This window comes from Nansenia antarctica (assembly GCF_963989245.1).
Source record: "Nansenia antarctica genome assembly, chromosome: 8".
Lineage (NCBI taxonomy): Eukaryota > Metazoa > Chordata > Actinopteri > Argentiniformes > Microstomatidae > Nansenia > Nansenia antarctica.
Genome location: NC_137678.1, coordinates 29,920,315 through 29,933,758, shown reverse-complemented (window position 1 = coordinate 29,933,758; position 13,444 = coordinate 29,920,315). Strand labels below are relative to the sequence as shown.

The window sequence follows — 13,444 nt, the reverse complement described above, 5'->3', positions numbered from 1 at the left end:
ACCAGAGTGACGCTCAGCCACCTACAACATGTTATCACAAAATCAATAGACAGCAACCTGAGGTCGCCACTGATTTATGCTCAGCTAATTAGATTAGGGAAATAAGATCACTAACGACAACACTTGGTGTTTATAATATGTATTTAACGAGTGTCCCCTTTAAATATTTTTTTTCCTTCGGCGATGTCTTCTGATCACCTGTCAGAAGCGGAACATGCGCGTTCGAGAGAGCAGAGAGAGTGGGAAAGGAGGTGGTGGTATAAGTGAGACCCGCACGGAAACCATCGTCCTCGGCGGCACAAAATGCGCGATATCGCCACCAGAAACGGCAAGATCGAGGGAAGAGAGAAGGATGTAATGATGGAGAAATCATTTGAGATGCCACACGAAGCCGAGGGGTCCCGTTTTCACGGCGTTCTTCTTTGGAGCTAAAAAGAAAAAAACGTAGAGCGTCGCGTAAATATCAAGCGAGGGGGGCGGGCGGGCGGGAGGGGTCGACCATGGGGAACGAAGCGAGCCTCGAAGGAGGCGAAGGGGCGCTTTCTGGATTACCGGAGGGTCTCAGAGCACCTGACGGGAAGGGAGGCTTCATCCGGATCCCCGCAGGAGTAGGAGAGGCGGACCTGAGCCAACTCAGCGAGGAAGACAGGAGACAGCTCGCTGCCGCGATGTCAAGGGCGCAAGCCAGGCAGCCCGGAGGCGCTCCCGCTCGAAGGCAGGAATTTTAACAGGCATTTTTGTCACATTTAAAATGTCCACCACCACCCCTCTTATACCCTTTCATTTATACGTTAGAGAACACAGAGCTGTACAGTTCTGCCGTGTTTTGATCGTCAGTGGTTGACACTGCAGGAGGTTGTCAACGGCATATCACTACCAAGCAGAAGCAGAATGCACGTTCACACCCATTCACATTTTCCCTCAGTTGTGATCTTTATATCCTCATTATAGGATAATTCGGTTCAAAAATCCTATTGTATTGTTGTGGGTGACATTTCCCCAAAACAGGCTGTGGTCTGAACACTTCGATAATGACAGCGATTTACTGTTTAATTGTTAGGGCTTTTAATTTGTGGAATGACCGCGTCCATATCATGATGTGTCTGATTGTCAGTGCGCCGCTCAGAGTACTGCAGCTGATCCAGTGTTGCATAGATCAGGAGGGCCTTGCCTTGTTTGATGTTTTCGGTTGAAATCGTGTGAATGCGCTTAACCGCGTTATAGTCGTTTAATTGTGCCATTATCGCTAAAGGTTTGCTTCTAAGATCTGTGGTAAGACACCCAGTGTTTGGGAAATAATCGAAATGCCTGCTGGGTAAAAAATTCACGCACTGCATTTTCCCCCCCTACAAACGACCCTCTTATCACACCACAACAAATAGTCGACCCACTCATCATTGTACCTAGAATGTAAGACAAACCAAAGCCAACGTTATCAATGCGCGTGTTTTTGTGTTTTACATTGAGCTTCGAGGCGATGTCACGAGTGGGTAGTCAGGGTAGACGTTGACTGAGTGAGAATAACATCCCTCATGTAGAATGTCGTGAAATATGGATTTCCCCCCAATATTTATGAAATGATATCCTCGATCTATCATAAACGTATAAATTAGCGCACAATGCGCGTTATTACTAATTGGCTCCATTGGCGAGAACAGTTATTTTTATCCAAGCTCGAATGGGGGGGGGGAAGGGGCATACATATTAATATGTCTATATATAGAACACGGATAGCTCAGATGTCATCAGTCGTCAGTCATTGGTTTTTCTCTCTCTCACTACTCTGAATTGTGCGTATTGAATTACATCTTCGAAATGGGTATCGAACATCTCGAGGAAGCGCTTCAGCCCGACGTAATGAACGGCGCCGTCCAGGAGCCTGGTCTCTGTCCATGGGGCTGAAACCAGGAGTCTCTGTCCATGGTGCTGAAACCAGGAGTCTCTGTCCATGGTGCTGAAACCAGGAGTCTCTTTCCCTGGTGCTGAAACCAGGAGTCTCTGTCCATGGTTCTGAAACCAACAGTCACGGGTGGCGAACTGGTATTCGGCTCTGTAGGCGTGGGGGAACATCCGCATTTTTATATATGGGTTATATAAGTTATTTTCAACAATGAGCTCGTATACTTTTGCCCTAAAGTTGCAACTTAAATCGTTTTTTATGTTGTCCTGATCATATCTAATAGTCTATCTTCAGTACATACCCTCAAAAACGCCAATTGACGCCTTGAATACATTGACGCCTTACTACCTGAACTTTAAGTCGTTTGAGTTTATTTTGCTCCTTTGAGTCGATCGTGTATGTTGACAGTTATATTTGTATTGAGGCGTTGCAGAGTCGTACCTGACAGTGTGTGCCTGCACTCTTTAACGGCCTCTCAACAGCTTATAAAGCTCTCTCATCTTTTCCCCATGGAGCTATTATTTAGGATCTCCACTATAGATGCCATTCAACGCTATTCTGTTCCTCATCAGCGGTAGCCCAGAGGGCTCCTCTATGCTTTCTTTGCGTTCACTGTGCTGATGAAAGGCCTTACAGATCTGAGGGCTCTTGAGATAAGGTTAAGTGTTAGCTTACCATGTCAGACAGGCGAGGGGATGTGTTTCATCGTGTAGCATGGAGCCTACACATTTGTTCAAACGTTCCTAAAACAGCCCCAACAGCCTCATTTGCATATATGCTGAGTATCACAGGCGTAGTTGATGGCTTTATAAGCTCCTCTTTGGCCGACGGGCCTAAGAAACTAAGTATGGAAGTTATTACAACACATGATGAGATTTAGGCGTGTGTTATGTTTGATGAAATGTCATATCAGTAGAATCTGGTTTGTGCTGGCTTGTTGCAGTCTGTCTTTGAGGTTTAGGTTCCAGTTGAATTGAATGTGCTTTTAAGAGCTTTTAAGTGCTTTTAAGAGCTCTATGTGCTTGTATGGTAACATTACTCATAATCCATAGGGTCATGGGGTGCATCTCAATATATTCATCTTCATTTATCAGAAAACACAGTATACATGACATGTATGAACCTACATACCTACTGGCAATGCACCTTTACCTATCCAGTTTATTTTCCAAAATCTGTTGCTTCTGAAAGAAAGGAGGAAAGACAATTATACCACTTATGCTCCCTGAGGCTACTGCTTCTCCATGGTAACCTTTGTGAAGTGATTGAACCCTTGTTAGATCTGCTCTGACCTGTGTTTCTCTCTCTCTCTCCCTCTCTCTCTCCCTCTCTCTCTCTCTCCCTCTCTCTCTCTCATCCTCATTTTCTCTTTCTCTCTCTCTCCCTCTCCCTCTCCCTCCCCCTCTCTCTCCTTCTCTCTATCTCTCCTTCTCTCTCCCTCTCCTTCTCTCTATCTCTCCCTCTCTCTCTCTCCCCCCTCTCTCTCTTTCTCTCTCCCTCTCCCTCTCTCTCCTTCTCTCTCCCTCTCCCTCTCCCTCTCTCTCTCTCTCTCTCTCTCTCTCTCTCTCTCCCTGTCTCTCTCCCTCTCCCTCTCTCTCTCTATCTCTCCTTCTCTCTCTCCATCTCTCTCTCTCTCCCTCTCCCTCCTCCTCTCTCCCTCTCTCTCTCCCTCCCTCTCTCCCTCTCTCCCTCTCTCTCTCTCTCCCCCCATCTCCCTCTCCCACCCCCCCTCTCCCTCTCTCTCCCCCCCCCTCTCCCTCTCTCCCCCCCCCCTCTCCCTCTCTCTCCCCCCATCCCCCTCTCTCCCCCCCCTCTCCCCTCTCTCCCTCTCCCTCCCCCCCCTCTTCTCCCTCTCTCTCTCCCCCAGGCCTTCACAATCCGATGCTCCCCAGCCCCCCCCCCAGCAGGCGGGTGGTGTCGGGGCCACCAGGGGCCCGGGGTCCGGAGGACTCAGCAAGAGCCGCACCGTAGACGCCTTCGGGGCGGGCCCCCCCTCCGGCAGGCAGGCCCCCGGCCGCAGCCCCTCCTCCCTCAGCCTCCTCGAGTCCCGCTTCAGCAGCAAGGAGGGACCCAAGGGGGGGGACCTCCAGGAGACCCCCAGGACCGGCATGTTCGGCTCCGGCTTCCTCAGCGGGGCTCTGTCCTCGGCCGCCGCCTCCGCCTCCGCCGTCGACATCCCCAAGTTCAGCCTCTTCGGTGACGACGACGGGGCGGACGCGGCCAAGGCGGCGGGGGGGGGGAAGCCTTCCGCTGGGCCGCCGGCGGGGCAGGGTAAGGCCCCCCAGCAGCAGGGGACGGGACCCAAGGGTCCGAAGCAGGGCCAACAAGGACCCCCTGGGCAACAAGGGCCTAGAGTGCAAGGACCCCCTGGTCAACAAGGGCCGAGACCACAAGGACCCCCTGCTCAACAAGGGCCTAGAGCGCAAGGACCCCCTGGTCAACAAGGGCCTAGACCACAAGGACCCCCTGGGCAACAAGGACCCCCTGGTCAACAAGGGCCTAGACCACCTGGTCAACAAGGGCCTAGACCACCTGGTCAACAAGGGCCTAGACCACAAGGACCCCCTGGGCAACAAGGACCCCCTGGGCAACAAGGGCCTAGACCACCTGGTCAACAAGGGCCTAGACCAGCTGGACAACAAGGGCCTAGACCACAAGGACCCCCTGGGCAACAAGGGCCTAGACCACAAGGACCCCCTGGGCAACAAGGGCCTAGACCGCAGGGGACACCCCAGCAAGGCCAGGGAAAAGGGGGTCCTTCCCCACAAGGACCCGGGAAGCCTGGCGGTGGGCTGTGTCCGCTGTGCAAGAGCGCCCAGCTCAACGTGGGGTCTAAGGAGCCGCCCAACTACAGCACCTGTACCCAGTGTAAAAGCCAGGTGTGCAGCCAGTGTGGCTTCAGTCCCCCGGACTCTGAGGTAAGAACCCCATTCCTCATGTTGTACCTACACCTCTCTCTCTCTCTCTCTCTCTCTCTCTCTCTCTCTCTCTCTCTCTCTCTCTCTCTCTTCCTCTCTCTCTCTTCCTCTTTCTCTTCCTCTCTCTCTCTTCCTCTCTCTCTCGCTCATTCTCTTCCTCTCTCTCTCTCTCTTCCTCACTTTCTCTTCCTGTCTCTCTCTCTCTCTCTCTCTCTCTCTGTGATGACACACAACCACCACAAGGAGACTACAAAGAGAGAGGCCACGTCAACTATTCATCCAAAATCAAATATTCTTCTTCTGTCAGACATTTTGAATGAATTCAATATGGATGGGCCGGCCGGTCTGCTTCCTGAAGATGCTTGCTTGCTTGCTGCCTGAAGCAACACAATGCTTCCCCAGGTTCTTACAATCAAACCCACGCTGTGTGTGGAGACCAAAGCAGCAGCCTATGTGTTGTGTATTTTTTTAGCGTTAGCATTTCTAATTGTGAAGAGGGCCAGGCATAGCGATGCCCCTCGTATTAGGATCACACAGCTTGAGGGACCATATGGGCCCTGGAGAGGGACCAAGGTGACTCATGTCACACGGGCACAGGAAGGGACCGCCGTCCACCGGGTTTACTAGCTAACATAAGCTAGCATGTCATGAAGCACAACTATAGTGGATATACGGAGATCTCTGTCTCTGTATCTGTCTCTGTCTCTCTCTCTCTCTCTCTTTCTCTCTCTCTCTCTCTCATTCCCATTTTCTCTCTCTCTCTCATTCTCATTTTCTCTCTCTCTCTCTCTCATTCTCATTTTCTCTCTCTCTGTCTCTCTGTCTCTCTCTCTCTCTGTCTCTCTCTCTCTCTCTCATTCTCATTTTCTCTCTCTCTTTCTCTCTCTCTCTCTCTCTCTCTCTCTCTCTCTATATATATATATATATATATATATATATATATATATATACTGTATATATACATGAAAGAGACTGATAACATCAATGTCAATATTGGGACAGTCTCTTGTTGTAGACACTAGTGTGCAAGGTCTTATGGTGTGTGGTGAACATTTATCATAGAAGATGACTAAGATCTAATCTGAGATCTGTTTCAAATACATTTTTAGTTCTGTGCTGTGCCATTTTGGCTCATCAATACCATAGAGAGCACAACTGTGTAATGAAACCAGTTTCGCCATTTCGGGTAAAAAAAGCAGCTCTCTCAAATTTGGGATGGATTTCCTGTATTTCTAAGAATGAATCAATGAAACTCAATAGGCAATTTCTCAATGAAGACAAACCCACGGTTCAAATTAATGGGATTTTTTTTCTCAGTCAAATGAGAGCACTACGCTATTTGTGAAGCAACCTTGTCGAATAGTGAATATCCTGGCAGTTCCGTCAATTTCCATCATCGTACAATACATTCTATAGCGTTCTCTCATTACCGCCGTAATTGCGGTACGTTTGTCATATTTTGCTTTGAGGTCCCTCATGAGCTGAGAGAAAAGTGTGTCTGTGCCTAAGTGCCTTATGTCTATGACTCTGTGTGTGTGTGTGTGTGTGTGTGTGTGTGTGTGTGTGTGTGTGTGTGTGTGTCTGTGTGTGTGTGTCTGTGTGTGTGTTCTAAATGTCTGACCACGTTTTGACTCTTTTACAGGGGAAAGAGTGGCTGTGTCTCAACTGTCAGATGCAGCGGGCCACGGGGGGCATGGGGGGCACGGGGGACCCCCCCGGTCCGGCCATGAAGCCCTCCCCTAAGAAGCCCAACCTGCTGATCAAGCAGCAGAGCATCACTGACGCGGGAGGGAAGGGGTTGACCCCCCCGACGACGCCCAGGCAGACCCAGTCCCCCGGGCCCCTCTCCCCCGGTCCCCTCTCCCCAGGGCCCCTCTCCCCCGGGTCCCAGTCCCCCCAGCATAAGCCCGGAGGAGCAGGGGGCAGCTCGCCCCAAAAAATCGACCCCAAGACGGGCCGCCCCGTCCAGCAGCAACAGCCGCCCCCCCAGGGGCAGAAAGGCCCCAGCAGCCCCCAGCCGTCCCCGGCCAAGTCCAAACAGGAGTCGAGCTTCTTCGGGGGTCTGTCCTTCGGCGGTTTTACCGAAACGGCCAAACCGCAGGGGGCTGTCTCTGCAGCCAAGAAGACGGAAGAGTCGTCGACGGGGAAGAAGCTGTTCAGCGGGTTCGGCGGTTTAACGTCGGACACGGCGAAGCCCGCGGGGCCGACCTCCCCCGTGTCCGGGAAGATGTTTGGTTTCGGGTCCTCGTTCTTGACCTCGGCCTCCAACCTCATCACTTCGACTTCGACGGTGGGAGACGAGGAGAACGACGACGACGACTCACCCCCTGGCTCACCCCCCGACTCCGCCACCGGCTCCCCCCCCGACTCCCCCTTCTCCCCTCCCGGGTCTCCCCCCGACGACTCGGGTTCCGAATCCCCCCTTTACACCCCGCCCCCTAAGTCCAAGGCCCCCTGGGCCGATGAGCTCACTCCAGAGCCTCCCCGAGCAGGGGAGCTGCCCACTCCAGCCCCAGGCTCCTCCGGGGCCCAGGCCAACTGCCCTCTCTGCAAGCTGGAGCTGAACGTTGGATCTGCTGAGTCGCCCAACTACAGCGTCTGCACAGAGTGCAAGAAGACGGTGTGTAACCTGTGTGGCTTCAACCCTACGCCTCACCTCGGAGAGGTAAGACCGACGCGGCTATCAGCGCTGTTTATGTTCATGTATAAAGGTCTAACAACAGTTCACTTTAGGGCTATTCGGTTGTTAAGTCTGACGTCAAACGTGACGTTTAGCAATTTCCAGGTCCAAACCAGAAATTCCCCGCACCAGAGTACCAGTGTACTAACGCACCAGAGTACCAGTGTACTACAGCGGTAAATTGACAGTTCAATCGTTTTTTAGACTCGGATCTATTCATACAACAAGGGACAGAGCAGCACTTTCCCGTTTTTCCCATATTTGTCAGCGTCTTTGAGCCTCGGAAAAGCGCTATATAAATAATTAATTATTATTATTACTGAGGCATTTCGAAGAGAGCGCCTCAGCCAACTTTGGACCCGGAAACACGTCACAACTTAACAACCGAATTGTCACCACTTGTTCTTGTACGTTTTACAAACAGTCATTTACCGCTAGAATACTGTGTTTCTCTGTCAGTAACATCCCCTGTAAGGGAACCTGACTTGGTCTTGGTCTTGGCCTTGTCATCACAGTTGGGTTTGAGGTCAATGCATTTACCCTTACAGGCAAAGTCTCAGTCTCAGACTCCGAGCCTCTCAGGACTCTTGGCTTAGAGGGGAGACTGGGTAATGAAGCTTCTTTTAATGGCCGTCTTGCTACTGAGCTGCTCTCCAACATCAGAAGGCTGACACTTGACTCTGTAATCTAACACACGAAGAGAGTGTGTGTGTGTGTGTGTGTCTCTCGTGTGTGTGTGTGTGTCTTGTGTGTGTGTGTGTCTTGTGTGTGTGTGTCTTGTGTGTGTGTGTGTGTGTGTGTGTGTGTGTGTCGTGTGTGTCTGTGTGTGTGTGTGTGTGTGTGTGTGTGTGTCTCTCGTGTGTGTCTCGTGTGTGTGTGTGTGTGTGTGTCTCGTGTGTGTGTGTGTGTGTGTGTGTCTCGTGTGTGTGTGTGTGTGTGTGTGTGTGTGTGTGTGTTGAAGGAAGATGCCCATTGAGGACATGGGAACCAAACCCTCTTTGCAGGCTCCTTTCCCCAGGGCTTTGTCATCACCTGTGTATCCCACTGGCATCTAATTACCATATAAGGTTTAGGATTGGCTGCCCAAGACATCTAATTAACATATAAGGTTTAGGACTGGCTGCCCAAGAACAGATGGTACGTGGGTTCATCACATGATTGTACTGGTTGGAACACACGGTTCAGTGGCTCAAAGCATACTATCGAAACACACTGTGTACTATCCTGTAATATGATATACTGATGGAAGACATTTCACTGTAGTATTAACATCAGTATTATGTCAGTATATCATATATTTCCCAGGATGTTTACAGCATATTGCTTTATATATATTGTTATGTGCTTAGGCAACTCAATTGTTTCTTATTAAAAGGACATGTTTTTACCACAACGATTGTTATCTGACAGGGCAGACAGACAGACAGACAGACAGACAGGCAGGCAGGCAGGCAGGCAGGCAGGCAGGCAGGCAGGCAGGCAGGCAGGCAGGGCAGGCAGGACAGGTAGACAGACAGGCAGGTAGGCATGCAGGCGGGACCAGTAGACAGGTAGGGCAGGCAGACTGGCAGGCAGGTAGGTAGGCAGGCAGGCAGGCAGGCAGGTAGGTAGGTAGGGAGGTAGGGAGGTAGGAAGGTAGGTAGGTAGGGAGGTAGGGAGGTAGGTAGGTAGGGAGGGAGGGAGGTAGGGAGGTAGGTAGGTAGGGAGGGAGGTAGGGAGGTAGGGAGGTAGGTAGGTAAGTAGGTAGGTATGTAGGTAGGTAGAAACGGAATAAGTACTGTAGCACAAAGAGAGAGCACGGTTAGACAACAACCTGACAATAAGAAACTTCAGAGTACTTCCTTCATTGCTATAAAGCGGCTTAGCGCGAGACCGACATGGAAGTACAAACAAACGCTCTGGCGATGAGTGGACAGGAAGGCCAGGGTTTAAACACTGAGAGAGGAGGTGTTACGCAGGTGTGACGACCAGGCAGATGGAGATGGAGATGATGATGACAAGACTGATAAGCATGAGCCTGGCCACGCCCACACACAACACAAACACACAGACAGAGACAGAGTGGTGAGAGAGAGGGAAGGCTACTGGCAGAGCTTAGGGGGAAGTAGGGGGCGTGACCGTTACAGTAGGTGGTAGTCACACTGTAAGAGAAGGTTTGTATCTCGGTCAGTCTGTGCGAATTTGCAATTAAAAGTGGGTGTAGGTGAGCTCACGTGTTAGCAAGTTCGGCTGCACTCGCGTGTTCTAAACTCTGTGCGCTAGCTGATAGCGTGTTAGCTACTTTGTGTCGGATGGGGGTTTAGCGACGTGCTGTAGCTTGTGGTCAGTCGCCTTTTCGTAATCCCAGCTGGTCTATTTCAGGGGTGCTGAGGAGATTAAGACAGAGCGTGTCCGACTCCACGTCACACGGCGACAGCCATGACATCACCCCAGCTCACCAAACCCAACCAAGATGGCCGCCACATTTGACCGTCATGGCAGGCCTGAAAAGGCTGTCTCATTTTCTCACACGTTTTATCTGAGACAGCTCAAGACAAGAAAGATCCCTTATATATCCCTGTGTTTTGCGAACGGCACATCTGTGCCGCGGATAATGAGAAGCCGCTTGTTCGTGTAATGGAGGCCAAAGCATGGGAGAAATGTCTAATTACGTTGAGAGAAGCAATCAGTGTCGGAGGTGCTTTTAACGCTCTTCGAGCTCTCTGATTGGCCGAAGATTAGGCAACTCTCCACCAGTAGGCTCGAACGGTCGGTAAAACGGATAGGCTTGTTGTTTTTTTTGCTCAGAGAAAAGATACAGCACAGACAGACGCAGCGAAGGGAAGCCGTAGATAGATTCACTGACTCCCCGTGTGTGTATTCCGACTGCCTTCGATTCATTCCACCTCCAGTCGAATGAATCGTGGAATTCAGGTCATTGAATGAAAAAAACTGAAAATGAATCCACCCCGCAGTCAACGCTCCTCTTCATCATACGACGAGGCCAATTGATGACAGTCGTAATGTGATGGATGAAATTCAAAATGTAATCACGGCACTCCGGCCTCTTCCACATGCCTATACCGTTTTCTCTCATCCGTCGAGCCGCGCGCCGCTCACCCCCTGTGTATCCAATTCTAACCCTTGTCGTGATTGATGCCGAGGCAGGGTTTTTGTTAGCGGCTAACATGGAGAGCGCTCGTGCTCTTTTGTAAACGAGGAATAAATGATGTGACTCATCGGTGTGTGGTGGCAGGGCGCTAGCTAGCTGGAGGGGCCATGTGCACGATTGACGCCGCCGGCTCTGCCTACCTACCTCGCTTGACTCATCCTCCACCCCCTCCACATTGTCCTCCAAGATGCCTCCACTCTGTCACTCTCTTTATACTTGCCCCCCGGGGGAGGATTCTGATGGGTGTGTGTGTGTGTGTGTGTGTGTGTGTGTGTGTGTGTGTTTGTTTGTGTGTATCTATGTGGGGGTGGTGGTGGACGGTGACATGTGTAGGTACTGTGTGTGTGTGTGTGTGTGTGTATCTATGTGGGGGTGGTGGGGGACGGTGACATGTGTAGGTACTGTGTGTGTGTGTGTGTGTGTGTGTGTGTGTGTGTGTACTGTGACGTGTGTAGGTTGGCGTGTGTGTAAAGAGTGTATCTGAAGGAGCTTTAGCGATGTGTGTGTGTGTGTTTGTGTGCGTGCGTGCCTGTGTGCGTGTGTGCGTGCGTGCGTGTAATCTCTGCTTCCTAAAACGGATTTAAAGGGCAACCGGATGCCTCTCATTCCTCCCAGGGCTTTATACCAGTCAGAGGTGTTCCTTAATCTTCTCAATATGAGCGTTGGGAATAAGCACACTACATGAAAATACTCATAACTCTCTCTCTCTCTCTCTCTCCCCCTCTGTTTCTTTCTCAAACTCTTTTTTTTCATCACTCCTCTTACTCCATCTCGTTCTCTTTCAACTCTCTCCCTCTCTTTTCTGTGCGTGTCTTCCTTGTTGCCCGGTCTTCTAGTGTCTGATGTTGTTCTTCGGTTGTTTTGATGTCTTCGCCAGAGAGACAACCTCCTGATCGTTGTACAGTTACCCCTCCTGCTCCTGCTCGCTTTACACAAACATAAAAGGACAAGGCATTGATTTATTTGTATTTTTTTTTACCTCAGAAGTGGCTTCTTCTCCCTAGCACAATGCTCTCACATCTCACTGTATCATTCCATGACAAGCCCTTTCAGGAGCGCTGCCTATTACAGCAGGGTATAAAGAGGTAATAACTCACGAAGAGGTAATAAAAGAGGTAATAACTCATGAATAACGGTCATAATAAGGTAACCGTGAATCGTTTCTCGCGATGGTCATTGTTATCATATTATGAGCGTGTTATGACCTTGTTATGACCCTTTTATTCTGTGCTGTAATAAGAAGTCGTGAGCTTAGAATGATAAGGTTCTATCTCTGTTTAGGGCGGTTCAGAGATATTGAGCGTCAAAGTTTTTACATTCCATTATGTTTTGTGAGATGGAACCTTTGTATTTTATGAATTACTAACTCAAAAATGTCAACATTTAAAAAATAACACCACACAGGCGTTAATAAACACCTAATTGATCAGATTATGTAAAAAACTCAATTTTGACAAAAATGGAGATAGAACCTTATAATTCTACCACACCTCCTTGGTTAGCTCTGTGTAGCATTGGGAGACGCTCCCTGAGTGTTTGGTGGGAGACTGAGCAGGATTAATAGGTTTTGTTGGGGCCCCACCTGTCCTGCCCTGCCCTGCCTGTCTGCCATGCTGCCTCCCAGTTCTCCTCCCTTCTCCCACAGTGTACAGTGGGTCATGCATGCTTCATGCTTCATGATTGGATTAATGAAAGTATGGGTTAAGAGGGGTTTTGCTGACACAAGTCCTTTCTTCTTTTTGGATGCATGAAGGGGTGTGAACAAGTGCTCGTATTATTGGGCAGAAGGGTAGAGAATCAGACTACAACCTCTATTTTCCTCTGGAGTGTGTGTGTGTGTGTGTGTGTGTGTGTGTGTGTGTGTGTGTGTGCGCGTGTGTGTGTGTCTCTCTCTGTCTGTGTCTGAGTGTCTGAATGTCTGAGTGTCTGAGTGTGTGTGTGTGTGTGTGTGTGTGTGTGTGTGTGTCTGTCTGTGTCTGAGTTTCTGAGTTTCTGAGTTTCTGAGTGTCTGTGTCTGAGTCTGTGTGTCTGTGTCTGTGTCTGTGTCTGTGTCTGTGTCTGTGTCTGTGTCTGTGTCTGTGTCTGTGTCTGAGTCTGTGTCTGTGTCTGTGTCTGTGTCTGTGTCTGAGTCTGTGTCTGTGTCTGTGTCTGTGTCTGTGTCTGAGTCTGTGTCTGTGTCTGTGTCTGTGTCTGTGTCTGAGTCTGTGTGTGTCTGTGTGAGTCTGTGTCTGTGTCTGTGTGTGTGTCTGTGTCTGTGTGTGTGTGTGTGTGTGTCTGTGTCTCTGTGTGTGTGTGTGTGTGTGTGTGAGTGTGTGTGTCTGTGTCTGAGTGTATGTCTGTGTCTGTGTGTGTCTGTGTCTGAGTCTGTGTGTCTGTGTCTGTGTCTGTGTCTGAGTCTGTGTCTGTGTCTGTGTCTGTGTCTGTGTCTGTGTCTGTGTCTGTGTCTGAGTCTGTGTCTGTGTCTGTGTCTGTGTCTGTGTCTGAGTCTGTGTCTGTGTCTGTGTCTGTGTCTGTGTCTGAGTCTGTGTGTGTCTGTGTGAGTCTGTGTCTGTGTCTGTGTGTGTGTCTGTGTCTGTGTGTGTGTGTGTGTGTGTGTGTGTGTGTGTCTGTGTCTGTGTGTGTGTGTGTGTGAGTGTGTGTGTCTGTGTCTGAGTGTATGTCTGTGTCTGTGTGTGTCTGTGTCTGTGTCTGTGTCTGTGTCTGTGTGTGGACCACTGAGGGTTGGCGTGGGGGGAGGGGTGGGGGGGAGGGGTGGGGGGAGGGGTGGCGCAGCCTTGTGAGAAGCAGGAAGAGCA

At 50.3% G+C, this 13,444-nt stretch overlaps 1 protein-coding gene across 1 annotated transcript in view; it reads left to right on the top strand.

Moving 5' to 3' along the window:
* Positions 1–500: 500 nt before the first annotated feature.
* The window catches only part of pcloa (piccolo presynaptic cytomatrix protein a), a gene marked incomplete at both ends in the record, with an annotated part of 62,411 nt that continues 49,467 nt past the window's right edge, over positions 501–13,444 (top strand). The window contains 3 exons of the mRNA XM_080538258.1: positions 501–688; positions 3,768–4,818; positions 6,461–7,483. Of these exons, the coding sequence (XP_080394384.1) occupies positions 501–688; positions 3,768–4,818; positions 6,461–7,483 (2,262 nt within the window). The remainder of the gene's footprint in view (positions 689–3,767; positions 4,819–6,460; positions 7,484–13,444) is intronic.